The sequence below is a fragment of the Emys orbicularis genome, chromosome 4, assembly GCF_028017835.1.
Source record: "Emys orbicularis isolate rEmyOrb1 chromosome 4, rEmyOrb1.hap1, whole genome shotgun sequence".
NCBI lineage: Eukaryota > Metazoa > Chordata > Testudines > Emydidae > Emys > Emys orbicularis.
In genome coordinates, this window is record NC_088686.1 from 104267841 (window position 1) to 104294179 (window position 26339).

The 26339-nt window shown below is 39.3% G+C and overlaps 1 protein-coding gene across 1 annotated transcript; it reads right to left on the bottom strand.

Annotated features, from left to right (window-relative positions):
* Positions 1-1957: 1957 nt before the first annotated feature.
* On the bottom strand, positions 1958-16824 carry PSMA1 (proteasome 20S subunit alpha 1). Its single transcript, XM_065402502.1, has 10 exons — positions 16638-16824; positions 14092-14136; positions 10482-10583; positions 9781-9884; positions 8899-8987; positions 8064-8134; positions 7037-7166; positions 6196-6275; positions 3726-3830; positions 1958-3216 (listed from the first exon to the last, which is right to left on the bottom strand). Exons 1-10 carry the CDS (start codon positions 16638-16640, stop codon positions 3160-3162), a joined length of 786 nt encoding a protein of 261 aa, XP_065258574.1. The 5' UTR covers positions 16641-16824; the 3' UTR covers positions 1958-3159.
* Between the last annotated feature and the right edge of the window lie 9515 nt (positions 16825-26339).

Below are 26339 nucleotides of genomic sequence, written 5' to 3' on the forward strand. Positions count from 1 at the left end.
AGATACATGGGATGTATTCAAGTCAGCAGAGCCAGATGAAATTCATCCTCACCTACTTAGGGAATTAGCTGAAGCAATCTTGGAACCCTTAGCAACTATTTTTGAGAACTCATGGAAGATGGGTGAGGTCTCAGAAGGCTAGAGAAGGGCAAACATGTACCTGTCTTTAAAAAGGAAAACAAAAAGGACCCAGGGAATTATACACCAGTCAGCTTAACTTAGATGCCTGGAAGGATTCTGGAACAAATTATTAAATAATCAAGTTATAAGCACCGAGTAGAAAATAAGAATTACAAGGAATAGCCAGCATGGATTAGTCAAGAACAAATCATGCCAAACAACCTAATTTCCTTCTCTAACAGGACTACTGGCCTAGTGGATACGGGGGAAGCAGTAAACATGATGTAAGTAAGGCTTTTGATGCAGTCCCATATGACATTCTTATAAGCAAACTAGGGAAATGCAGTCTAGATGAATTTTCTAGAAGGCGGGTGCCCAACTAGTGGAAAAACCTTATTCAGAGAGTAGTTATCAATAGTTTGCTGTCAAACTGGGAGGGCATATGTAGTGGGGTCCCTCAAGGGTCAGTCCTGAGTCCGGTACTGTTCAATATTTTCATTAATGACTTGGATAATGGAGTAGAAAGTATGCTTATAAAATATGCAGATAACATCAAGCTGGGAGGGGTTGCAAACATTTTGAAGAACAAGATTAGAAGTCAAAAAACTACCTCAACAAATGGGAGAATTGGTCTGAAATCAACAAGATGAAATTCAATAAGGATAAGTGCAAAGTACTTCACTTATGAATTGAAAAAAAAAAATCAAATGCAGAACTACAAAATGGGGAATGACTGGCTAGGTTAGAATGAGAGTCAACTGTGTGATGCAGTTGCCAAAAAGGCTAATATTGTTCTGGGTTTTATTAAAAGGAGTGTTGTGTGTAGGACACGGAATGTAATTATCCAACTCTTCTTGGCGTTGGAGTAGTGCATCCAATTCTGGGTGCCACACTTAAGGAAAGAGATGGATAAACTGTAGAGAGGAGAGCAGCAAAAACAATAAAAGGTTTAGAAACCTGACCTATGAGGAAAGGTTAAAAAAACTGGGCACATTTTTTTTTTGGAGGGGGGGGAAGATGACTGAGGGAGGGACCTGATAATTCTTCAGGTATGTTAAGGTCCGTTTTCAGAATGACTGATCAGTTGTTCCCCATGTCCACTGAAGGCAGGGCAAGCAGTAATGGGGCTTAAATCAGCAGCAAAGGTTAGATATTAGGGAAAAAACTTTTTAACTATAAAGGGAGGTAAGTTCTGGAATAGGCTTCCAAGGGAGGTTGTGGAATCCCCATCACTGGAGGTTTTTAAGAACAGGTTGGACAAATACCAGTCAGAAATGGTCTAGGTTTACTTGATCTTGCCTCAGTGCAGGGGGGCTGTACTGGATGACTTCAAGGTGCCTTCCAGCCCTACATTTCATGATTTTATGAAAATAAAAATCCCACTAACATTTTTGAAATAAAAATATTTAAATACTTCTTAAGAAAACACTCCCATATATATAGTGTTTGCAACCCAACATGACAGCATTGTGCGTTACTGCATGAGAACCAGAAAACGCAAATAACCAATGTGGGGTTAGTAACTTGCACAAGAAAATACGTTGAAGAACATTTAAGACAAAGAATGAATCCACGCCCCCACCCAGTTATATCTTACAAATACCTTTCTTACAACACTAAAATCTAATACAAAGGATACGAGTGTGAAATACTGTGGAAATGAAAAAATAATGCTGAGTTCATTTGCTTATCACGTTTATAGAGCTCCATTGTGCTAAGTGCAAAATGTATTTGAAACTCACTGTAACTTCAGTTGGCATATCAGAATTTATAGCTAGTGGCAGCAGTCTCATTGAAAAGCAGCTTCATTAGAGATGTCCCATATAGCAGCACAATATTAGAAATTGCAAACTGTTTTAATGTTACTTTATCAAATTAATATTAATCAATCAAATAAAATGCCTAATGTTGATATGATTTATGGAACCTCAATGAGAAACTTGAGATAAGCTGATCTGTATAACAGTGGCATGGAAAGTCTTGTTATTTAAAGATAATTTAGATTCTATGGCATTCAACTTAAATCCAAACTGTGGCTAAACACTGACTGTCATGTGCTGCAGACTGAGATCCATAAAATGCACATGCTTAGTAAGTCGCAACACAGCCAGGATGGCTTTGGGGGCTGGTAATGTCTCTCATCCCAATCCCACAACTCACCATTTATTTGGTATAAGAGATGGCCTGTTTCCTTCATCAGTTCATTTTAGCCCAGTTAGTGCTCTGAAAGTCCCTACCCACCTGATGATTGTTTAGTGGCTCTTGTGAAATGAATTTATTGACTCAGTTCATTTCTAAATGAGCAGGGATCCAACACCATTAAAACTACCATCAATAAAAACGGAGAACATTGAATGGAGGCCTCACCAGAAATGCCAAGAACTGACAGCACAGAGTAGTGAACAACCCTCATTACTAGACTTTCAGGTCAAGGTTGAGACATTGATAAGATGCAGAGAAGCTTGTGCTTCTGGATCTATTCTCAAGATAAATAGACCTTCATTTCCATTTGTCAATTCAGCACCTTTCAAGAGCACTAAATTCATTAAAAAAAAAAAGTGATGAAGCCCACTGATCAGCTACTATTTTTGTAGCTAATATAACAAATGGTCAAATATCTATTGGTACCTAGACACCAGTCTGATGTGTGCCTTGAAAATATATATGAAGAGAGAATGTGAGTAATTAGACCAATTATTCTTTTGTGTAACAGATTAAAAACAAATCCATATAGTAAGTTTCAAGAAAGAAAAAATTTATTCCAGATGCCCTTAAAAGACAATCTGCTCTTCATACAAAACAGATAGTATTCTGGTTCTTTAAAAAAAAAAAAAAAAAAAGTGATTTTACCTTTCCTTTCAAAGAAAAGGTGCCCAAGTATGACGACTTTGATGTCAGTTTAGGGATATCTGAAAATACTCTAGGACTAATTCCCCATCATGTATTACTATAATATGCATTTGGTTCAGGGTGAAGATTAATGGATGAACATTCCTATATTGTTATATATAGGTTAACACATGGGCTTATCCACAAATATTAGTGCTCCATTGGTTCTTCTGCCTTTTCTGCAGGTTCCTCAGCAGGTGGAGCAAGCTTAAGGAGAGGGGAAAAAAAAAAAAAGATTTTACTATAAAAGGGCAGAAGTCAAACAGGAAAGAGACAGCTTTGCACAGGAATTAACTGTGAGAGAGAGTTGGCAAAAAGAAGCCCACAGATGTACGATGCTCCCATAACCCCCTCATTAATATGGAAACAAGGCAAGCAGAGGTGTACAGGCCCCAACATGTAATACTCCACTTTCATCAGAGGCATGGCAGAACTGCGTGTTGCGACTTACAGAATCTGCAAGCTGCATCTTTGAGTTAAAAGGTCAGGGTAATAATATTTTATACTTGTATAGAGCTTGACATGTTCAAAGCACATGTAGCCAGGCAGGGTGAGAAGATGGAAACAACTTGAGAGGGCTTTCTGCTAATTCAGGCTAGTCTGGTTAAACAGACTTCTTGGCCTTCATCTTCAGTCTTATTGCAGAGGATTAGATATACCATCTCAAACAGGAAGCAACTCAAACTATTTTTAAGATTATTAACTAAGTCACATACCTTCCTCTGTGGTCTCTCTTCAAGTCCCTCCAGGAATGGAGCCACATCATCATCATCATAGATAGTAAACTCCATTTCTTTGCCAACAATTCCAATGGAAACATTCTGTTAAGTACAATGTTGAAAGAACTGAGAAACTGTCTCTTGTGAATCTCTAACGTTATGCAGCTTTTACTTGGGAAATGTATCAATTCAGCTTTCTCTTAAGATTAAGATACATTTGGCACAGTGAATCAAATTAAGGAAGGAAATTCTCTATCAGATTTACTTTATGGCAGGCTTCCTTAGAAAAAAGAAAGTGAGGGAGGCTCACTCTCTACAAGGATGCTATCATATTCCAAAATGGTATCAGCCAAAAATGCAGTTTGATGATTTCAGACACAACAGGTTCAACTCCCTTCATTTTTTGGTTGGGTTTCAGCATTTATAAACAAACATATCATATGATTTTTCAATATTGCTGGTTTCAGCATATATTTAGTATAAATATTTTAACAAACAAAACTGTCTAAGATGAAAAGCTTTTATTAACCCTGATTCAAAACCCACTAACGTGCATGACTCTTCCTTTTGGTATTCAATGGATCAACCCCGAAGAGTACCTCAGGAAAACATTACTGTATTAAGTTTCCTGACACCAAAAACAAAATGCAAGACTTATCTTAACCTAAACTTTAAGATAATCAAACAGACCTAGGGCCAGATTCTGATTTCAGCTACGCCAGTGTAAATCCAGAGTAATCCCAATGCATTCAACAAACTAGATTTCATTTCAATTAAAATTAATGGAATTTCAAGTTATTTATCTGATTACCCAATGTATGAGTCATCTTCCATAAATCTTTAAATATTAAAATTTGCAGCCTTCTCTCATTGTCTCTTATCCTATGCGCACACCTGAGTTTCTCAAAGGATATGGGAATGCGATCTAAACATATACTTTAACTACTGGAACTACAAAGCCTCTTGAGGAATGGACTAAAATTGTCCTAAGTTGTTCAAAGAGATGGATCCTTAGAAAGTGGCATGACACTTTGGTAAATTAACATGACAGAACTGGGTAAAATTAATGATCAAACTGAAGAACTTGATGTGATATGGAAAAAAAATTCTGAAAACAGAGTTACAAGGTAACTAAGGATATGGCTTTTTGGTAGAGATAATAACAGCTGTGGAAATTGGCCGAGAAGTTCAAGACTTTATAAAATGTTTGTTGTGTGTTCATGGTTTGTTATTTACAGGTGTAGGTTTAGTTATTTAAAAATCCATAAAGACTTTTCTTTAAGTTCTCCATATGATGCACAATGATAACCAATGGGAATCGTGCCCAAATCTCTGCGCATCCCACCGGCCATATGCCTTTTATCAATAGCCTTGTACTGTACCTGAATAATAATATTACTAGACCTGTAAAATATTTAATGAATACTTGGACATAGGCATGCGTGAATGAACAAATTTCATTACTACTTTAGAAATTTTAAGATGCAACTCCAGGTATTAAGTATGTGAAATTCAAAGTGTAAATAAGAAAAAGCACATCAAAAACAAAGAAAGATGACCAACATAACCATTTGGGATTTGCTTCATATTATGACCAACATATTGCTTCATATTATGCTCCAAGAGCTCTGCAGCGGCTCCAGAATGTGCAAGACTAGGCTAGGCCAAACAAATAGTTTTGAATGGGGGCTAGTAGCCAGAAAGGGGACAAAGAAAATTACACAATAGAATTATTTTTTTTAAAGTTACCTTAAAATAAGTGTTTAAAAAAAACTGGTTCAGATGAAAAGTCTCATTGACAGTATTTTATGAGCCCCATAGAAAAAAAATGTTAAGATACTAAAATTTCCCTTACACTGAAAAAATATATAAAATCTATCTTATAAACCTAAGGACAAGGTCTCAGGGCCAGAAATCATGAGATAAGAATTAATGCTCCAGCCCCCTTTATATTGTTTTTAGGGGGAACAGTACAGTGTATTTAAAAAACCCACAAACATGAAGGTAAATACTTTATCTTGAAGAAACCAACAGCAGATTCCAGTTAAAAGTAAATGAACATTTAAGCATGAAGCTGAGTTACTCTATGCTGTAACTAATTTTGCTATGTTCAACAAATCTTAAATAATCAATAAAGTTAATAAAGTAAAGAGCTATCTTACACAGAAATTTATGAGACTAACAAGGGAAACTTCACTAACAAGGGAAACAGTCTTCTATTTAGAAATAGCATTATTTTGTTAAGGTCAAACACCAAAAGTTCAGAAAGTTACACTGTAATCTATAAGATTAAGACTCAGAACTGATAGTACACTGATAGTATATGGAATTAGACTCACACTTGAATATATTTTACCTAAATACTAATGTTTGACTCCCATACTTAAAATGAGGATTACAATACACACCCATACTTATCAACTCTGTCACGGTAATTTCTAGTAAGAAGGAAGATCCTGGTGTTTACCTTGGTCGTCAGATCCTGTTCTGCAGGAAGGGTCTCTCTGAGAGCCCGCAGACCATGTTTAACTAGCTCATTCAGGTTACCTACAAACAATACACTGTCATCAGAAAAACAGTTAAACATACAGTATTGTTTCCCAAGACCCTTCCCTCCCCCACCTTCCATTCCTAGCTGGAAAAATAGTCTGGCTAGCTCTGTCCCCAAACTGCTTTACACATGTTGCTTCTTTGATAGGTAACTGGAAATCCAATACAAGTATGCCATAAGGAACCAATCCTCCCCTGCATTCAAGACAATTAATTAAATCACAAAAGTAGTATTACACTCTAAGCTAATGGCAGATAAATCCATCTAGGTACTTATATAGTCTCTGGGCCATGATATCTGAGCTGCTTTATTCCCCCACAACTCTTCGGTGGCCTCTGATAATTATTAAAAATAAAATTAACTTGGGATTTTAAATCCACTTCTTATTTACAGACTAAATATTATGCAGACAAAACATGCATATCTTGAAATACTATCCTCTCTCTGAAATGGAAGGAACATCACTTTCTCTAAAAACAAAATTCATTCTTCCTGTTTAACTCTTTCTCAGGTTCTCTAGGCAGACACTTTTCCTCCATTTGGCCTGCTAAACAACTGAAATAAGTTAGACATGAAAACCGTCAGTGTTTTGAATCTAGTTTCTTTCTTCCTCTTGATTTACATTGGATATTTCTATTCCACTCTTATATCTTCCCCTTCTGCACAGTAATAAATAAAATTTACCAGATAAGATGCGATAAACAAAGCATATATTTTAAAGATCATTAGAAAATATAACGGAAGAGTCATCACTCACAGTCAGCAAACTCAGCCATGCGCCTCTCCAAATAAGTTCGAGCTGACTGTGAACGAGCACCAATGGACATAGCTTTGCAGTCAAAATAGTTTGCAGAAGGACAAGTTTGGAAGATGTGAGGACCCATATCCTGGCAAAAAAGGTGTGAATTTTATAAACTGTTCACAGGAGGGCATGCAGTTTTCTAAAATATTTTTAGCACTAACTCGGTCACATGATGTGTGTGTCATATATGCATGAAGGTATGTTTTATACTGTGCTTCACATCGCAGTTCTTACATAGTTGCTTCAAGCCTAAATTTTCTAAATTGCCCCTTTTCACTATGTCCTTTAATCAGAAGTTTTTATGTAAGTTCAATGGAGGCCACTGAAAACCCTGTTTCTCTGTAAAATCCTATAAATTGTATTGATCTTATATTATGAATAGCTCCCATTTTATGACCTGGAATAAATATTAAACACATTTCCCAGTGCTTCCCACAAGTACAAATGTCCAAACCTGTTCAGGGCTGAACCTTGGTATGCAAGATTCAATCAGGCTGCCCACTACCTTCAACTTGCTTAGTTTGTAAGATCATGAGGGCAGTGTCTTGTCTGTGCTACACAGAACAAATGGGATAACCAATTGGAGACACCTTAAAGGGGCCCTGATTTTCAGAAGTGGTGAACACCCACCCTCTGAAGGTCAAGCCCCCTTAAAGTGTCTCATCTTGGGCCCCAAAATCATTAGCCATGTTTTAAATTCTAAGCCACATGGGTTTAGGTGTGTATATGTATACATCAATATTCACTCCACGGACCTGTAGAAAAATTACCTTCATTTAAAATTTATGAGAATTAAGTTTCAGGGTCTAGAAGAAGAAAAAAAAAAAAGGTTCCTCTAGCCATATGAATATTGATAAGTACTGCTATAGTCAGCCTCCCTCCCTCTCAACAAAATGTTAGTTGCTACAAAAGTGAAATATTTTACTGGCTGCATTTTTCTTTTGGATAAATTGGAATGGAAACACACACAGAGTGTACTTACATCATAACCCGCAATGAGCAGTCCTACACCATATGGTCTTCTGCCATATCGCTGTGTTGGTATCTGGGTTTCTTAAACAAGCTAAGGAATCTTCACAAAGAACAAGTTAATACCTTTTAAATTTTATTCTTAATCCAAGTAAAACTCCATCAGAACAGCTATAGGTTTGTTAGCCATTTCCTGTGGTGAAAAAATTTGTTCCAGAGAAACAGATCTCATCATCTGTCTTGAGCACCAATGGTAAGGTCTTCTTCACCTCCGATCAGACCTATAGCAATTAGCTTCCCCAAACAAAGTGACTGGTATATTCAAGCAAGTAATATGAGGGACTGATTTTATGCTAGTCTGGTCAATTTCATCCCCTTTCCATTTGATACACTTGCTTTTATCAAGTACAATGGATGTATGAAACGCTTAGTGTGTTCCAGAGATAGGCAATTAAGGTGAATGAGGCAGTAACATTAAATGTGCTTTCCATCAGAAAGTGACATTATCTGGGGCTTTTTAAGTGTTCCAGAAAACAAGTAAAAAAAATGGTTTCTAGTTCTACAATAGGTCTCCTTCATGGCACTTCATTGCCTTGTCTACTAATTCCATGGATGAAGAAAGGATGTCCTCCCAAAAAACAAACAAGATCTTTGCATCTATTTCCTGTAACTTTCAAAGCAATCTTTGCTTGAAATAAAACAAATAAAATAAATATTTTGATACAGAAGAGTTCTAAACACATCAACAAAGCGAAAACTGAACTGAATTTTAAGAAAAGCACGGAGTCATTACATGTCAAATATATATATATATATATACACACACATCTAAAACATAAAAAGGATACTGCTTCCAATTAGAGACACTAGACGGGACACTGGAAGAGGTCTGTCAAACACAAATCTAGAATCCAGACACTCCTGACGCATGAAATTACTAGAAGAAGAGCAAATAAAAATATATGGATCACAAACAGAAGGAAGCTTCTCCAACTTGATATTTTCCTCTTTAAGCTTGTGTGCATGTATATATTTATTACTGTTTCAGCATTGCCTACGAAGACCAAAAATGCCACTATAAAATTACATTTTATGACCCATCATTGTTGTTTAGAAGACCACATGCCTGAAAGAATATTGTACAGATGAAACACTCTGAATGTAGGTAAAACGGATGTTTATAGAATATGCAGTGAAGAGGGGTTATTTGGAGCAAAATGAAAAATTAATAGGAAATATTCCTTTAGAATATTATTGCAATTAATATGTAAGTGGTCCTTAGTATGCCTTTTCTGTCCCTTTCTACCCAACCGAGGAATCCTTCTTGCTCATTTTATATTTATCTCGTTTGCCAGAACCACACAGCCAGCTGAGAGTTCAAAAGAATCTCTCTAGAGTTTATCTACATCACTAGCTGAAGGAATTGTTAGTAGCCAATGTGTGATGTAGACTTCTGAGACTGCTCAGTCTCAACCAGCTTGGGGAAGCAAGACATTGGACAGGGAATAAAGCCTAGCAGTTAAACCCTGGCCCTACTGAAGTCCATGGAAATTTTGACATTTACTTTAATAGGATGAGGATTTCACCCCTGGTTTCTTGCATATTAGTGCAGGACCAGTAACCATAGGCAAGTTCTCTTAGCTGGCGTCATTAAATTACAATATGAGAAGTCTGTTTTTTTACTTCATTGTTACTAGAGTATTGTACGCATTAGTCATTAAGAAACTCACCACAACAGTCTTGCATCAGCAGTAAGCCCAGCAATTGAGATGCCAATATGGTTGTCAACATACAGGATTTTTTTCTGATGAGCTGCCAGTTCAGACTGTGCTCTCTACACACAAAAAAGCCATATTAGTCATAAAAATTATTGCGGCAGACTTTAAACAATGTGTCAATCAATAGGGACAATGCTTAAAAAAAAATTGTGAGCAACTATCATTAAGGACTGAACTTACAGCCCCAAATCTGTAACCTTGTAATAGACTTAAGACATAAAGGGCTGATCCCACCCCAATAAGAAATGTACGGAAGAAAAAAAAGTGGGCTTTCTAGTAAAAGAGATTGTAAATATTTTATATATATTTATTTCCTCTTTTTTGGGAGGGTCAGTTGAACCAACATATATTTGGCTTTATAACTAGACAATTTCATCAATTTCTTCCATTTCCACCACAGGATTAAGACCCATTTTATCACAGATTAATCAAAATATTAGTAGTTCTACACCAGTGCTAAAACATATGAAAATATGTAAATCTTACTTTCTAATGTACAAAAGAAAAAAAGTTATAAAATTTGTCTGCCCCAAACCAGAAATTTACCTCCCCTTATCTGACATTTTAATTTAACAATGATAAAAGCCTTGGATTTATCATGTTTGCACTTGCAAGAAGAAAAAAGTAATTCCAATGTTTTTTCTTAAATTTACCTTTAGAGCAACCAGAACAGCATGGGTTTTTGATTTCAGCCCCACAGTAGCTGAGCCTTGCTTCACAGCTTCCATAGCATATTCTATTTGATGAATTCGGCCCTACAGAATGAAATAAATTAACAACTCTAAAATTGACTCTCCATATAAGAAAGGTAGAGACTCTGCAATAACTACACACAAAGGGTGAAATCCTGGCCCTATTAAAGTAAATGAGAATTTTGCCATTGACTTAAGTGGGCCAAGATTTCACTCAAGATTAATTAAGAACAGAGTTTTCAGTCTCAACTGAAATCAGACCTTTAACTGATTTGTGGGTTTGTTGGTTTTACATTTATCACAACAGTGAAAGATCTACCATAAGTATCTAAACACTCCTTTATTTTCCACTGAGACAAGGAATTTCAGTAATAGGGGATAAGACATTTCCTGTCACAGAGTACTTTGAAACTATTATGGGCTGTCCCATATACATCTATTTATTGACTAAGAACTGCATGGTTGACACAGAACATCACAACTCATGTGTCAAAATCCTTTCCAGTCATTGAAGTGTATATTCTTGACTCTAATACAAACATTGACAGCATGCACCATTAAGGCCTGATTACTCCTTTATGGCACCATAAACAGTAACAGATCCAAAAAATATTATTGTGGTGTTACACCACTGCATCTGCTGCACCACAGCCTTAAGTCCACCTACTTATTTTTATTTATTTATTTTTTTAAAAAACAAGAGTTTGTGGAGAAGTAATTTCAACCTGTAGAGAATAGCTATTTTAAGTGTTCTTTTAAACACATCTTTGTCATAGTATCAAGGTACTTTACAACAAAGTATAAATAATATCAGATAAAAAATAAAACTGAGCAGGAGTAAGGCAGTAATTAGGCATCAGTAACAAATATCTTAAGGAATGTTACAGTTTTAAAAATAAAACAGGAAATTCAAAGTTAAAGTCACACAGATGAAAAAGCTGGAAAGAACTAAAATGCAGAATTCAGGTACCTAGAACATGAACTCTACACTTATGTCTCACCCCACAGAATGTTTGTATATCACTAACAAGTACCATGTCTGATTAACAGCAATTACTTGGCTGTTCATCCTAAAACACTGGTGCCTGGGGGCATATTAAATCCCATATACTTCAGCATTTCACATGCAGCTTCAAACCATGTTTGCTGCAGTTTTTATATGGCTTAGTATATGTGGCATAAACACAAGGGCATATCAAGTTTAAGATTTCTTCTGTGGATAGTTAAGTTACAACACAGCAGCAGGGTTTTATATCAGACAAACAAGATAGGAATTGGGTAGGCCTTTGGCAAACATAGGAGTATAGCACTCACATATTATGGTAATGGGCAACCTTACAGAAGACACAGTGTAGTAACATAATACCTTTAATTCAAGGATCTCAACACCATAGCTTGAAAATTTTACCAGACACATACCAGTCTGCAGTCAACACTACAGAATAGGGAAGGCTCAAGGGCAAACTTGTAAGATTGTAACTGTGGCAGTCTGGCTTCTTGACACTACCAATTTCACTTGCCTCAAGAATACACAATACCCAACTGGTTAGCTGCTTTGAAATGAGATCTGTCACTCGTAACAGGGCACATGATCTCACAGTAAAGATCTGTAAAGGCAAATCTAGGCCTCAAGATTTTGAAATAAACTTGAAAACCCAATAAAAAGTAAAACAGACAACCCTGCATTGCTTTATGCTCAGTTCAAGTTTTCAAGATTATTTTCACAAGAGGCTAGAAACCATTATTAGTTGAAATTTTATTTTCCGGAATTTGTATGAGATGAAAATCTTCACTAATAATAATTGCTGTGCAGAAACAGTAATTTTTACACTTTACACTAACATTAATAAACTTTTAAAATAGCATACATCTCTGATTTTGCTAAAATCTAGAAGTGAGTCGGTTTTCAGATCTCAAAATTTCTGTAACTTGCTACAAGTATCTGAAAAAAGATTGGACTCGCAAAAACTATGCAAAGGGACCTCTTTAAAATTCTTAAACTAGTTAAGAGGTTTGCTTGTTAGTTTTCAGAAGATTCATTCTGCACTCAAACACTAACCTCTGTAAGTTTTGAAAAGGTACAATATATTATTCATATCAAAAGGTTTAATTCCTGCTACATGTAACTCTCAATGCAACCTTAACTTAGAGCCACTATGAGGCCTCCATAATTACACATTGTATATTACAGCAGATACCAGGTAAATACATAGAAAATTAATAAGACACTGTAACTACAGAATGTTAGTGCATCACAGAGACAACTTATCCTTTTATAATTCAATTCTTCGCATTTTCCCACTCTCCATTTTATGTTTGCAAATATCTCATTAAATATATTAATCAGAATGGATAGAAATCAATTTTTTTTTTAAATCAGATTTTTTTATTTTAAATCAGGGGGGTTTTTTTTGATAGTTTTTTCTTCAAAAAGCATTCGATCTAAAGATAGTTTTAATTAAGATACATTATAACTCAAAGATATCTCATGGAATAGGGATTATAAATTCTAATTCTATAGTATGAGACAATATAAGAAAAGTTTTGTAAATAAGTTCCAATAGTTCATGGATTAGGGACCTAATCATATGGGGGCTCCAGGGGCTTCTGTATAGAAAGATTAACCTAAATAATCTATCTACCCAATGGGACTCAGTACACAGTCTAGAAGATACCATCCGAGATGCTTAGTTTTACAGTTCTCAAACTGGATTTGTGTCTCCAGAGATAACATGCTTGTTAACAGCAAAAATGTTTTAAAATAAATTTTAAAAATATAGAGATGTGAGAAATAACAGACCTCAACCCTATTGTCCCTCTGCAGATTTGTGTGCACAGCGTCAATCCCTTACCTCTCTCTAAACGGGCAAAGTTTCAAAAAGTTCAATGCATAGAAGATTGTTGGGGGCAGAATAGATCTGGACAAGGAGAAGAAGTCTGGAGATAAATGTGAGAAGGGAGGGACAGGCAGTAGAAACAAAAGTGAAACTGTTTGAGCAGCATATTCCAGAATGCACTTTTATGCAGAAATCCATGATTAAATCGAGCCTTCCTGACTAGTGATTTAAATCGATTTGATTTAAATCAAATCCACCCTGATATTAGTTGATAACGTTGCTTGTGTACACCTATTATATAATTGAATGTTTGTACATTTCACATTAAAAAAGCACTCTGAAGTGTTGGATGACTGCCTCTCAGCAATACTCCAACGATAGAGTTGAAAAAGAACTAAACACACTCCTGCAGAACATATCTAGTATATAGTTATATATCTTCTGTACACAAGCAAAACACTGATTAATTATTGTAAAGTTCAACTATAAAAACAAAAATCACAAAATTCATCCTCAAAACTGCATATTTAACAGTTCCCTGGTGTGTTAGGCACATAGCATTATTCATACTATGCTTTAAAACATTCAAAGGTTGCTTTATGGAGCAGCATTAGCAGCATCATACTCCTTGAGCTACCAGAACAGGACATCCACTGCCTTCATGCCACTACCATAATAGTGAAAAAAGGGAAAAGGAAAAATGGAAAGCAAGTAACACGATTATATTCTTTTACCTGAGGGCTCCAGACAGTGACATCATTGTCATACTGGTTGCGAAACTGTGAACAAAACCAACTCATTAGTATGAAAAGAATATGCAGCTGGGAAAAGAAAGCCTTTGAGCTTTCAATTATATTAATTTTCTTTGCTTAATACAACATACACAATTTCTCCAGTCTAAAACAAGAGCTCGACCACAATATATTTTTCTGCACATTTACCATTATTTAGTAAATACAACATTACGGTATCAGCATAATACTTACTGTGCGCTGAATTACTTTAACACAAAATGACACCTCAAAACATTTTCCGCACAAGACACATAGTATACATTTAACTTGCATTGTGACCCTATATCCTCTCTACAGTACCTTGGCAACAAGAAATTATGAGACAATTGCTTTTTAAAGATATTTAACGCAAAAGGCATCACCAGCCTCTTACCACATTGATGTATCTGTATCTGAGCAGAAAACAGCAGCAACTGTAACTGGGTATCTGGATATAGCTAGTTTGGGGGCAGTGGAAAGCTTCACTGCACTATAATCCCCAGAGAAACATGCAGAAATTCCTATTAATTTCCTGCATGGGTTAATGATAATCCTGTCTGCATTAACTAACACCAATTCCAGATTGTCTACAGATTTTTTGGGTGGGAAGCCAGAGTGTTCAAGCATGGGCAGCCAATCAATGACAACAAAGCTCTCTTAGGAGCCATGTTACTGGTGAGGAACGCCAAGCTGCAGCAAAAAGAAAATTGTCTAGTTTTCACTGCTAGTATTCATTACACAGTGGACAACTGTAAACCTGACAAGAATCAGGTCAATTTCATTCTGCTGCTGCTTGAAAAAGTAGTACCCAGGATAATAGCTCCAGGGCCTAACTGTGGAGAGGAGAAATATTTACACAGAGTCTGGGGGAGAGTTGAGTAAAAAGGTGTCCCCCTTCACCTCCCATCCGCCAGAAAGTTGCAGAGGTTGAAGTAGCAGACACAACCTTAGGGCAGCAACAGGAGGCTGAGGAAGGTAAGTGGAGTCCTCACTCACCCTAGCTACAGACAGGTGGCAAGGAACAGGGAGATGTGAGGTAACAAAAAATACTTTTCTACAAATCTAAAGGAGGAAGGGCTTCACCTTTATCTTGACACCAAGGTCTTATCTATACTCCATAAATTTATTGTGCTATGAACTTTGTAGGTCCTCTGTAGACTTAGGCCCCTTTCCTGCAATAAGCACCCTACACACAGAATCCTGTGCCTGTGGATAGTCTCAGCAAAGTCAAAGGATTACTGTGCAATGCAGGAACATGGACCCATTAACCCAACAGTTCATTGTTCCTAAACTAAAGCCCCAGTTCAGCAAGGTATTTAAGCATTTGTAACTTTAAGTAAGTAATGGAGCTACTCACATGATGAGTTAAGCACATGCTTAGGTACCTTGCTGAATTATTCATGGCTCAAAACTCCAATCCTGCAATTGTTTCATTTTCTGTTCTCTGATTTTTGTTCTACTGAAAAATAAGTGTTTGTTTTTCCTCACAGGAAGTTAGTTAACTAATGATCTCAAAATGCACTGAAATAAAGAGTTTGTTTGCATATGAAACAATTGTAAGAAAATTATACAACAACTACAAGTATGTAATTTCCTTATAATGGCATCTTGTACATAGCTACAATGGGGATTGACCTGAAAGGGCACCAAAAAGCTACCATTGACACGGCATAAAGCATAATAAACTCTTGGATTTACATGATAACTCACACCACTAGTCAGGTACATAACATTACTCACAAGTGCAAGTATCTGGGCCTATTTTTTATGTTTATATACAGTGACTTGTAAAATATTCTTATTGCATATTAAAGCATATCTAAAGTATACAGGGTTTGATTTTATGTTATCTGTTATTCCACTCTTCTTTTTGAAATTAGAAATTAAAAGCTACTATAATAAAATTTGGCTCATATGGAATGGAATCAGATGGGGAAACCTATATACAGGTTTGGCTTGTGTGGGCTGAGAACATGGGAGGGTTATATAGGGGACTGGGGTAGGCCTGTGTGTGGAGAGAAGGGGGTTACTCTGGGCGGGGGGGGGGGGTGTTGGTCTGTCTCTGAATGGAGATGGGGTTGCTGTGGAGAGGAGAAGATCTATGTGAAGCAGGGCGGTCAGACTCTGTCGGGAAGGGGGGTTGCTCGGGGTGGTCAGTCGCTCTGGGGGAGGGGAAGGGAAGGGGATGCTCTATGGTGGGGCAGGTCGGTCTCTGAACGGAGGGAGATCGCTCTGTGAAGAGCGGGGGCGGGTTTCGGGGAAAGCTGAGGAAGCCCCAGGACGCGCTAAGGGCGAAGCCGGGCCAGCCTGTCCCCGCCGGTTGCCGGAGCTGCGCGCGGACATCCCCCGGCCTGGGCCGGCCGCACATGGGAAGCGCTGACTCACGGCCCCTCCCACATCCCGCCACCGGTTCGGCCCGGGCTCAGCAGCGCGGCAGCGGCCCAGGGCTCAACAGGGGCCTGCTCCCTAGGCCTAGGCCCAGCCCGCCCTAGCGACCCCTTCCTCACCATCTTCCTTCCCCCAACTCCGGCGCGAGCTTCTGACTGGCGAGCAGCTCAGCGAGCGATAAGTCTAGGCTGAGAGACTAGAACTTCCACCCTCTCCCCAGAGAAGAGCAGCCGCTCCAGATTCATCGATCGTAGGGCGGATGCGGCTGTGCCTCCTCCTCCCCCCGCCCCTAGCTCAGAGAGAGGCTCCATCAGGGGCCCTGTGGAGCCGGAACACGCTGCTGCCTACGCGGACCGCGCGTGCGTAGTGCTTAGCTGGGGGCCCTGTCCGGACTGGGTGGGGAGAGCCGCCAGCAAAGCCCGTCTGAGCTGTGGGCCGGCTTCTGGAAGGAGGAGGGGACAGAAGCCCCCTGCTCTCCCCCCTGAGGGCAGGTGCTGTGTCCCTGGCCCAGGGCAGACCCGTGACTGGGCCCCCCCAGCCTGCACAGACACAGTCACTGCCCCGGGGGTTTGTGAAGTGGCAGTGAGAGGCCGCGTCCCCCGTCTAGCCCTTTTCATTGCAAAATCACCAGTGACCTCGCTGCCATCCGTTTGTCTTGCCAGGTCAAACCACAAACCAGCCAGGGGACGTAAGCGTTCCTGGGCCGCAGCAGCGAGCCGCACTCTGATGCGGGCCAGCTGCTCCCTGAAACTTCTTTTAGCTTCTCACCCAGACACTGGCAATGGGTGAAACAATTCCTAGGGCTATGTATGCGTCACTGAAAATGACGTGCAGTTTTTTGTTCTAAATGGTGGCAGTTCATGTTCTTTGCCAAAAGCAGAGCTGAAGATTTTTTTCAGATGCACCATTTCCGATGGAAAGTTCTCTCTAAGGTCCATAGGAGAAGTAGACATTTGGATGCTGCTTTCAGTTCCTCAGGCTCCAGTGTGACATACCTTAGAACCAAAGGGAACATAAAACTAATGTCATCGGTTGCTTTGTAGCAGCGCTTCAACTCACAGATAACATTGTCCAGAATTGCATAGAACACATTCCTTCTGAATAAAGGCTCAGAGTTATCTTCTGGGGTGATAGAACATTATTCCTCAGGTATCTCATAATGAAATTGTTTCAGTTTCCTACCTCTCTTCTGCAGTAATGGTGGCGAAATTCCCATACCTTTTGAAACAAGGCATGCTTCCAATAGAAGTTTGGGATACTGATCTTGAAGTTGCATTAATTCTTCAATAAAATCAGCAGTGAGAGATTACTCTGATCAAGAGAGATTCCTCAGGCTTGTAAAATCTTTTTTCTCATCAATACTTAGAAGACTTGATGGGCTTGTGCCTTCTGGCTGGTCCCTATCTTGGACTAGGGCAGGGGTGGGCAAATGTTTTGGCCTAAGGGCCATATCTGGGTATAGAAATTGTATGGTGGGCCATGAATGCTCATGAAATTGGGGGCTGGGGCGTGGGGGGGGGTGAGGGTTCTAGGTGGCGCTAGGGATGCAGGGTTTGGGGTGCAGGAGGCTGCTCTGACCGGGAACCAAGGGGTTCGGAGGGCGGGAGGGGGGGTTGAGGGCTCTGGCTGGGGGTGAGTGGTTTGGGGTGCAGGAGGGTGCTCCAGGCTGGGACCGAGGAGTTTGGAGGGCAGGAGGAGGATCAGGGCTGGGGCAGGGGGTTGGGGCGTGGGTGGGGGCTCAGGTGGGCAGGCTCCGGGCGGCGCTTACCTCAAGCAGCTCCAGGAAGCAACGGCATGTCTCCCCCTCTGGCTCCTACGCGGCGCCAGCCAAGCAGCTCTGCGCACTACCTCACCCGCAGGCGATACCCCTGCAGCTCCCATTGGCCGTGGTTCCCAGCCAATGGGAGCTGCGGGGGGCAGGGGAGCATGTGGAACCCCCTGGCTGACCCTATGCATAGGAGCCGGAGGGGGGACATGCCGCTGCTTCCAGGAGCTGCGCAGAAAGCCCCCGACCCTGCTCCCCAGTAGGATCTTGACGACCAGATTAAAAATTCTGACGGGCCGAACATGGCCCATGGGCCATAGTTTGCCCACCCCGGACTAGGGTCTGGGAAAGTGTATCCATTTCCCCCACTTTACATGGGGCCTGTGTGAGACTTTAGTAGTCACTGGCAACTGTGAAATTCATAAATATTTTGTAATAACCAAACAATTTGTGCAGAGTACATATTATGCAAACAGTCATGCTACTGCTATGTATTGTGTGCATACAAGAACGAGTATGCAGTTCTGCAGCACTATTCATATCTATTGAAACAGAAGAGGGTGATACAGGCTTGTACAATAACAGTCTCTGGACTGAATTTATTCTTATTTCCCATGTCGAGTGCTTACTTTCCATACTCATATTTAACAGGTTCCCATTGCAGAATTCCCACCCCACTCCCAAACATTTAAAAATCATTAAGATCTAGTAAGGTTTTTTATTTTTTTTTTAATTGCCTTATGGTTTCAGAGTCATTAGGTACACTCGGGTCATGTTTTCAGATTTTTCTCTGTCGCCATCAGAGGTAAACACCTACTTTTTAAAAAATGGAAGCTGAGATTCTCACATAATCACTTTACTCCAGGAGCTGGACCTTTAATTAAAAAAAAAAGATATGATATATGAGACAAGACAAAATTACAAGAGTTAGCAACACTCTTGTTGTGCAACAGCACTATTGTTGCTCTTGCACAATATTGAAGGTAGTGGGGAATATCTTAGCACCTATGCCCTTACACTGCAAATCCAGGGCCTGGGGTGAGTTTCAGAGGAACAGCATGGATCTTTGAACTCATCACCTCCCTCTCAAAAGCCTCCATACCCTCACCATTATGATCCTTTAGAGATGCCAGTTCAGGTCTCTGTTTGCTCCCCTGTAGCTGCACCAAGCCCTCTACTCGTAAGCTAAAAATGTGCTCTATTATACCTCTCCATGGATGGATGCACAGTGTCCATCTTTACTATAAAAAATTAACTTGGATGTTTTTTATGAGAAATTATTGATGAATTGAAATATTACTTGTTTGTCATGCCAAGGCTTTCTCATGGCCTTCTTTCCGTGCAGGCTTTTAACATGATAGGCAGGGCTTAAATTCAGCCGGAGCTGTCCAGAGCAGACCTCCGGTAAATATTTTCAGGCACCTCCTGCAGGGTAGAAGCCCCGAACCCCAGTGTGCCCTGTAGGACTGAAGCCCCCAAGCCCCGGCACACCCTGCAGGGCTGAAGCACTGAGCCCCAGCATGCCTTACGGGGCTAAACCCCTGAGACCCACCCACCCTGCAGCTGAAGTCCAGAGCCCCGAATGGGGAGGAGGGTGTGTGGTGGACTCCAGGAAATTCTATATGAGAATTTAAGTCCTGCTGATAGGTGTATCTCTTAAGAGTTATGGATTAGGACTAGTATGTCTACTTTATATGTTCAATATTTTCTGTGCTAAAAGTATGACCTATTCCTTCATATCACACTTCCTGAGACCAGTGCTGCCTGCTGGCTTCCCAGTGAGTTTCTTTCTCCAAAGCAGGGACTCTCCCTAGGAGAGAACTACACAAACCTGGTTCTATGGTGATGAAAGACTGGAACTTTTAACCAGGAATGGCTGCTAATGTTTCCTTTTATAATCACCCCCTTTTGCCCACAATATTGTCTGATGGGGCATCCTTCGTTATCACAAAGGTGATTTACAGGACCTTCATCGCTGTACCTCCAAAATTTGCAGGCTTCTCCCAGGTGCAATTCCTCTGGTTGCTGCTAGGTGGCAATTATTACCTAGAAAAGCAGATTTATTTAAACTATGATATTTGTTATGCCTTTGTTTAAGGTATATGGGCACCTAGAATCAGTGTCCTCTCTCAACAAATAATTTTTCCATCTTTCCTATCTTGTTTCCTGGTTATGTTTACTAAACCATTTTTTTCCTTTAGTTGTCAAGCAACAGCCATCCAATCTACATCCTTTACGCCAGCAGCCGCCTAAGGAAGAAGAGCAGATGGTCTAGTTTCAGAAACAAAGAGTGCTTTCACTGTTTATGAAACCCTTTTACTTATATAACATTGTAATGCAGTGTTTGACCTTTGCAAAAGATTAGAGGCAATAATGTTTGTGTTGTTCCTTAACTTTAAAAAATACTTGCTGATGTCCTGGTTACTTTTTAAAAATACTTGGCTCTCACTATTATGGCACATATGTGTTCCCTGTGAGGTACTCCCATCATTTATTACAGTGTGTTACAGGTTGTCAGGATTTAGGACTCTGAAGAAAGAGATCGGCAGGACTATTCTATTGACTCATGTTGGAAGCCATACCAGGCAGGACACATTAGCTGCAGTCCCAGGTATGAGAGGGATTGTATCTCCTTTAAGGAGGAAGGAAAAAGCCAGGGATGCAGGGAAAAAGCCTAGGAATAAGCCATGCTTAGGAAGAAGTTTTGTCATTCAAGTTAACTGTAAAGTTAACTAGACAGTATTTGGTCCTGCCATGCGGGCAGGGGACTGGACTCGATGACCTCTCGAGGTCCCTGCCAGTCCTAGAATCTATGAATCTATGAAAAAAGAAAACCTCAGGCAAGAGGTAAGTTCTCTACACTATCACAGTGTGTGTCTATAGTGTGAGGGACTCTTCCCAGCCACATAAGGTTTTACAAAATTGTGACTATCTGTCACAAAATTACACATGCATGCACTTCATTTCAAACTATTTAACAGCCTGAATATTTTGCTTTCCATGAAATGGTATCAAACTGATATTCCCAAATTTCTGAGTTCAATATGAAAAATGATCTGTTTGGAGAAAAAAATAGTTTAGAATTCAAAAATATTGATGTTTGTGCGGAAAATATAGCAATTTTTGAAATTTTACCAATTTGTAAAAGCTGAAAGAATTAAAAACAATGAAGGTATCCAGATTTTGTAATAAAAATATTGCACATCTACTACAGTACACGCTTGCTATAATGCCCTTCATAATAATGAATCTTCGGATATAATGAACCTGGTCCCTGGATTCCACCTCCAGCCCTGCGGCTGCAGCGGGGGCTTGCAAAGCCCTCAGCCCCCACCACAGCTACGGAGCTGGAGGAGCTGTCCCCCATACCCCACGGTGGCTCTCTTGCTATAATAAACCCCTGGCTATAACGAACAAATGGCTTGGATCCTGAGGGGTTCGTTACAGCAAGCGTGTACTGTAGTTGCTTTGTTCTTCATTGTCACATATGTATTGTACTCTGAGAAAATTCACTGGGGCTCTTTTCACTTTCTATCCCCAGGGCATAAGGAAAGTGTGAGAACAAACCAAAGGGTTTTCCCCCCTAAAGGCATTGTCTAGCTTATAGAAAAAACGTTTCTAGTGCTGGTGCTAACATACGTGCATCAAATAATTCAGGTCTTAGTTAGTCTTTTCACTGAACTCTACATATTAAATACCGCCAAACAAAACCCCTAAAACAGGTACAAGCCTTTGCACATGAAAGTCTTAGATTTCTGTGCACACAAATCAGATAGCCATTTAACTATCCGATGGGCATTCACAGATTAGAGTTTTTACATTTTGGAATAGCAATTTTTGTAGGCAAAACATATTGCAGATTATGAATAAAATATTGAGGGCAAAACCACATAGAATCAGAGAAGTTAAAGTTGGAAAAGATCAATTAGGTTATCCATTCCATCCCCTCGCTGAATACAGGATTGCTATCTCCACTAATGTTTTGCCCAAGCTAGTTTCAACATCTCATGTGAAGATGCTTTCACCACTTTCTCGTCTATTAAAAGAATATCTATTTAATGTATCAGATGTTTATAATATTTAGTTTTTATTAAAACCTTTGCTTTCTTCACTGAAGGGTTTTTCAGTCTGCAAACTAATAACTGACTCCAGATGTTTCACAACACAGATAGCTCAAAACTGTAAACAAGTGTTGAGGAAGGATGGTCTTGTGGGTAAGGCACTAGATGTCGATTCAATTGCTACCTCTTCCACAGATTTCCTGTGTGACTTCAGGCAAGTCATTTTTCCTTTGTGTCTCAGTTCCCTGGTTGTAAAATTGGGATGATAATGCTTTCTTTCTCTCATCCTGTGTCTTAGTCTGTAAATTCTCAAGGCCTGGTGTATCTCTTACCTACCTGCAGCACCTTATACAATGGGGCCTTGATTTCAGTTTGGACCTCTCGGTACTACTGCAATACAAATAATAAACAATAGAGTTATACCAGAAATGGATTTTGTTCTTTCATTGTACCTTTCTACTGAGACATTTCATGTTTCTGTCTTTACTTTTATTTCCTTCTAGTATGAACATAGCAGGTAACCATACGTTCCCCCAGAACTGAGTAGTGACTTTGTGTATTGTTTGTCAGTGGGATGGCTTCTAGATTTGCTATCAGTAAAAAATAGACCAAACTGGAGAAGAAACCCATTACTTTTTTTAAAATATAGAGATAAGGGAGGCCAATAAGGGAGTCAACAAAAGAGGACAGGGATAAGGAGAAGGGGTAGAGAGGGAAGAGTAGCAAAGGGGTGGCAGAGGAGAAGAATGGAAGAGTAACACATTGCAGAAATAAGGCCGGTCTCTATTTATCAAGATTTCATTAAAAAAGTTACACATTTGGACTTTGGGAGGTTGAAAGAGACATGATGTCAACTTCCAATTCAGACTATCCACACACAAGTTGAAATCCACTTTTGTGCAGATAGCCAACGTAAAACCTATGTACCACTTAAGTCCTCTTGAGAGGACTTATTATAAGAGCTCAATCCTGATCAGCAGGCTGTAAAGTTAGAGGGTTCTAGCTATAGCTGCATGCCAGAGTGGAAATATCTTCTTTTATTGTGAGTACTCTGCTAATTATTGTATCGGCCACATTGTAGTTCAGCTTGAGTTTTCATACAGTATGCTGCTCAGCAAAGTATACTAAATGTACAGGAAGTCAAGGACAAAATGGGAAAACCATGAAATTGTGGTAAAATTTAATAAAGTGTCTTTCTTAACCAAATGTAAAAATTGAGAATCACACAATTTTTCTGTTTTGAAAATTGGAAAAACTCCAGTTCACAATGAATCCCAGGAATTATATTAAATATTAGTGAGAATTGGTGTTAGCAATGGTGTTAGAATAATATTTCAATTTTGTCTTCATTTCTGTGGAGGAAAAATTTGTTTCATTTATGGATGGGTTGTTAATTTTATGCCAAATTAATGATTGACTGAAAACTAAGGGCTAGTCTACACTTACCCGGTAGTTCGACGGCTGCGGATCGAAGTTCCGAGTTCGATTTATCGCGTCTGGTGTGGACGCGATAAATCGAACCAGGAAGTGATCCCCGTCGACTGCGGTACTCCAGCTCGGCGAGAGGAGTACCGCGAAGTCGACGGGGGAGCCTGCCTGCCGCGTGTGGACCGCGGTAAATTCGAAGTAAGGTATGTCGAATTCAGCTACGTTATTCACGTAGCTGAATTTGCGTACCTTACTTCGACTTGGGGGGTAAGTGTAGACCAGGCCTAACACTGCTGTTAGTGTATTAGTTACCACATCTTAAGATACAGATTAGTTTGTCTATGAAGAGTTTAATACTATTTACATCCACAGCAGAGAAATAACTGCTTGGATGAATGTATTTGGCTCAATGGTGTAATCACTCTGTATATGGGATTCTCATTCAGTGGGAGCGTTGCATCTGGAAGAGCCTCAGCCATTCCTGATTATGGGCATCTTTTTGATATTCCAAATTCTCGACCTGACCCTTCTGGGGGCTGGCAGAAATTAACCAAAGCAATCTCATAGTGATGGAAATTACATAATTATTGTGTCAGCGTTATGTAATAATCACATACATTCTTTTATTTTTAACAGGTTTTTAAAATGTTTTTGTATGAATGCAGTGTTTTCACAAGGTGCCTCACTGAAGACCTTAAAGGCACAGCACAAACAGAGCACCAGCACAAGGTCCTTCACACTGCCTCATCAATATGCCTTAAACCTATCCAAGAGGGAACCTCCTGAGGTATATCTTTATGCCCATTCAGTCCTTGGTCTCTCTGCTGAGACTGTGAAGTAGAGCTCATAATGGAGGTGGTTTGAGATTTGCATCCCTGTCCATTGAGAACTAGATTGAGACCAGCAACTCTGCCAACTGTTGTGTTCCTTTAAATTAATACAAGTGTTTGATCCTCTCTCTACATCTCAAAAATGGTTCAGAGAAGGCTTATATAGTATTTGTAAATCAAGCATGGCAAGAGAGACAAATAAAAATACTGTATTTTTAAAAAAAAAGATTAAACAAGCATATGGCTGCTACAGTGTCAGTCACTCAAATCAATAATAATATTATATTGGCTCTAGATTATTGTAATCTAGATGGCAAATTTATTTATTTTATTTGAAGTTTTTTCTCTTCTACATAACTTGATACTATACTTACAGATTCATCCACAAAAAGTTTAACACAGATATGATTACAATAGGCCTAAGCTGTTTGGGATTTTTTAAGATTTGTGATTAATAACATTGTATGTGATATGGAATAATTTCCTGTATTCAGAATTGTTTCATGTGCATTGAAATGGAAGCTGTGAACATTTTGATAAGTGGGCTGAAAAGCTTTCAAGTTTTACTTGTTTCAGTAAGTACTTCTGTAGCCTTTGCTGTAATGCTGTTTTGTAATAACTTCCTACAGCAATAAATGACTCCCAACAGATCTCCCTACACCTCCTACAGTAATAGAACAATAGACAGATACTTCCTCTCTTTTGACAAAAGCACATTAGTTCTACAAAATGCTATACTATGCCAAGATTCTCCTCTATTCATCTCTGTATTGATAGCATTATTTCCTGTGCTTAGGAAGCACATGAATGGCAGTAAAAAAAGCATTATTAAACCTTTAAAGTCCAAACTTAGAAAGTGATAAATTAAAGGTAAAGTTACATAAATAAAGATCTTTTGGACGTTTTTTGAACATAACATAGGTTTATTAGACTATGACTTTAGAATTACATGAGCTTGTTTGTTATACATGCATGGAAAAAGGACAAACATAAACTAGCAATAAGTCCACCTATTAAAATGCTCATTTCGAGGCAACCTGTGACCCAGCTAGTGTGGGGATATGCACCCACTTATGCTCCTGTGCACGCTACTCACATAACAGATAGCAGCACAGGAGGAAAGCAGACTCCATGGAGCCACTATGTCCTCCACTCTCACTGGTAGACTAGAAGAGGCAACCTAACAGTTAGAGTAGAGACTTTGTGGAGTTTGATAGAGTTGCCAACCCTCCAGGATTGTCCTGGTGTCTCCAGGAATTAAAGATTAATATTTAATTAAAGATTATGTCATGTGATGAAATCTCCAGGAATTCGTCCAACCAGAGTTGGCAACCCTAAGCTTTGACTAATTCCCCCAACACTTCAGCTAGCATAGCTGCTTCAGGTATAGACCCAACAGCAGGGGAATAGAGACCTAGAGGCAGAGACAAACTTTAGGAACAAGACATATACACAGAGTCACAATCTTCCTCCTAGATTTCTCCTGAGACAGTGCAGATATACACTGCCCCTCACTCTGGGCTCCTGACAACACAACAGCTGTAGGTAGGCCTGTGCAAATATGGATAAAGCCAATGTATAGGTATTGAATTTCTACACTGTATCCTAATGCATTGATTAAAAAAATTCAACATCTTTATTACTGATGCACTCAAATAAACCTGACATTCAACTTTTAAATACAAAATAAGAAGGAGGCAGAGATGAACAAAGAAAAACAAGACTTGGGGCCAGCTG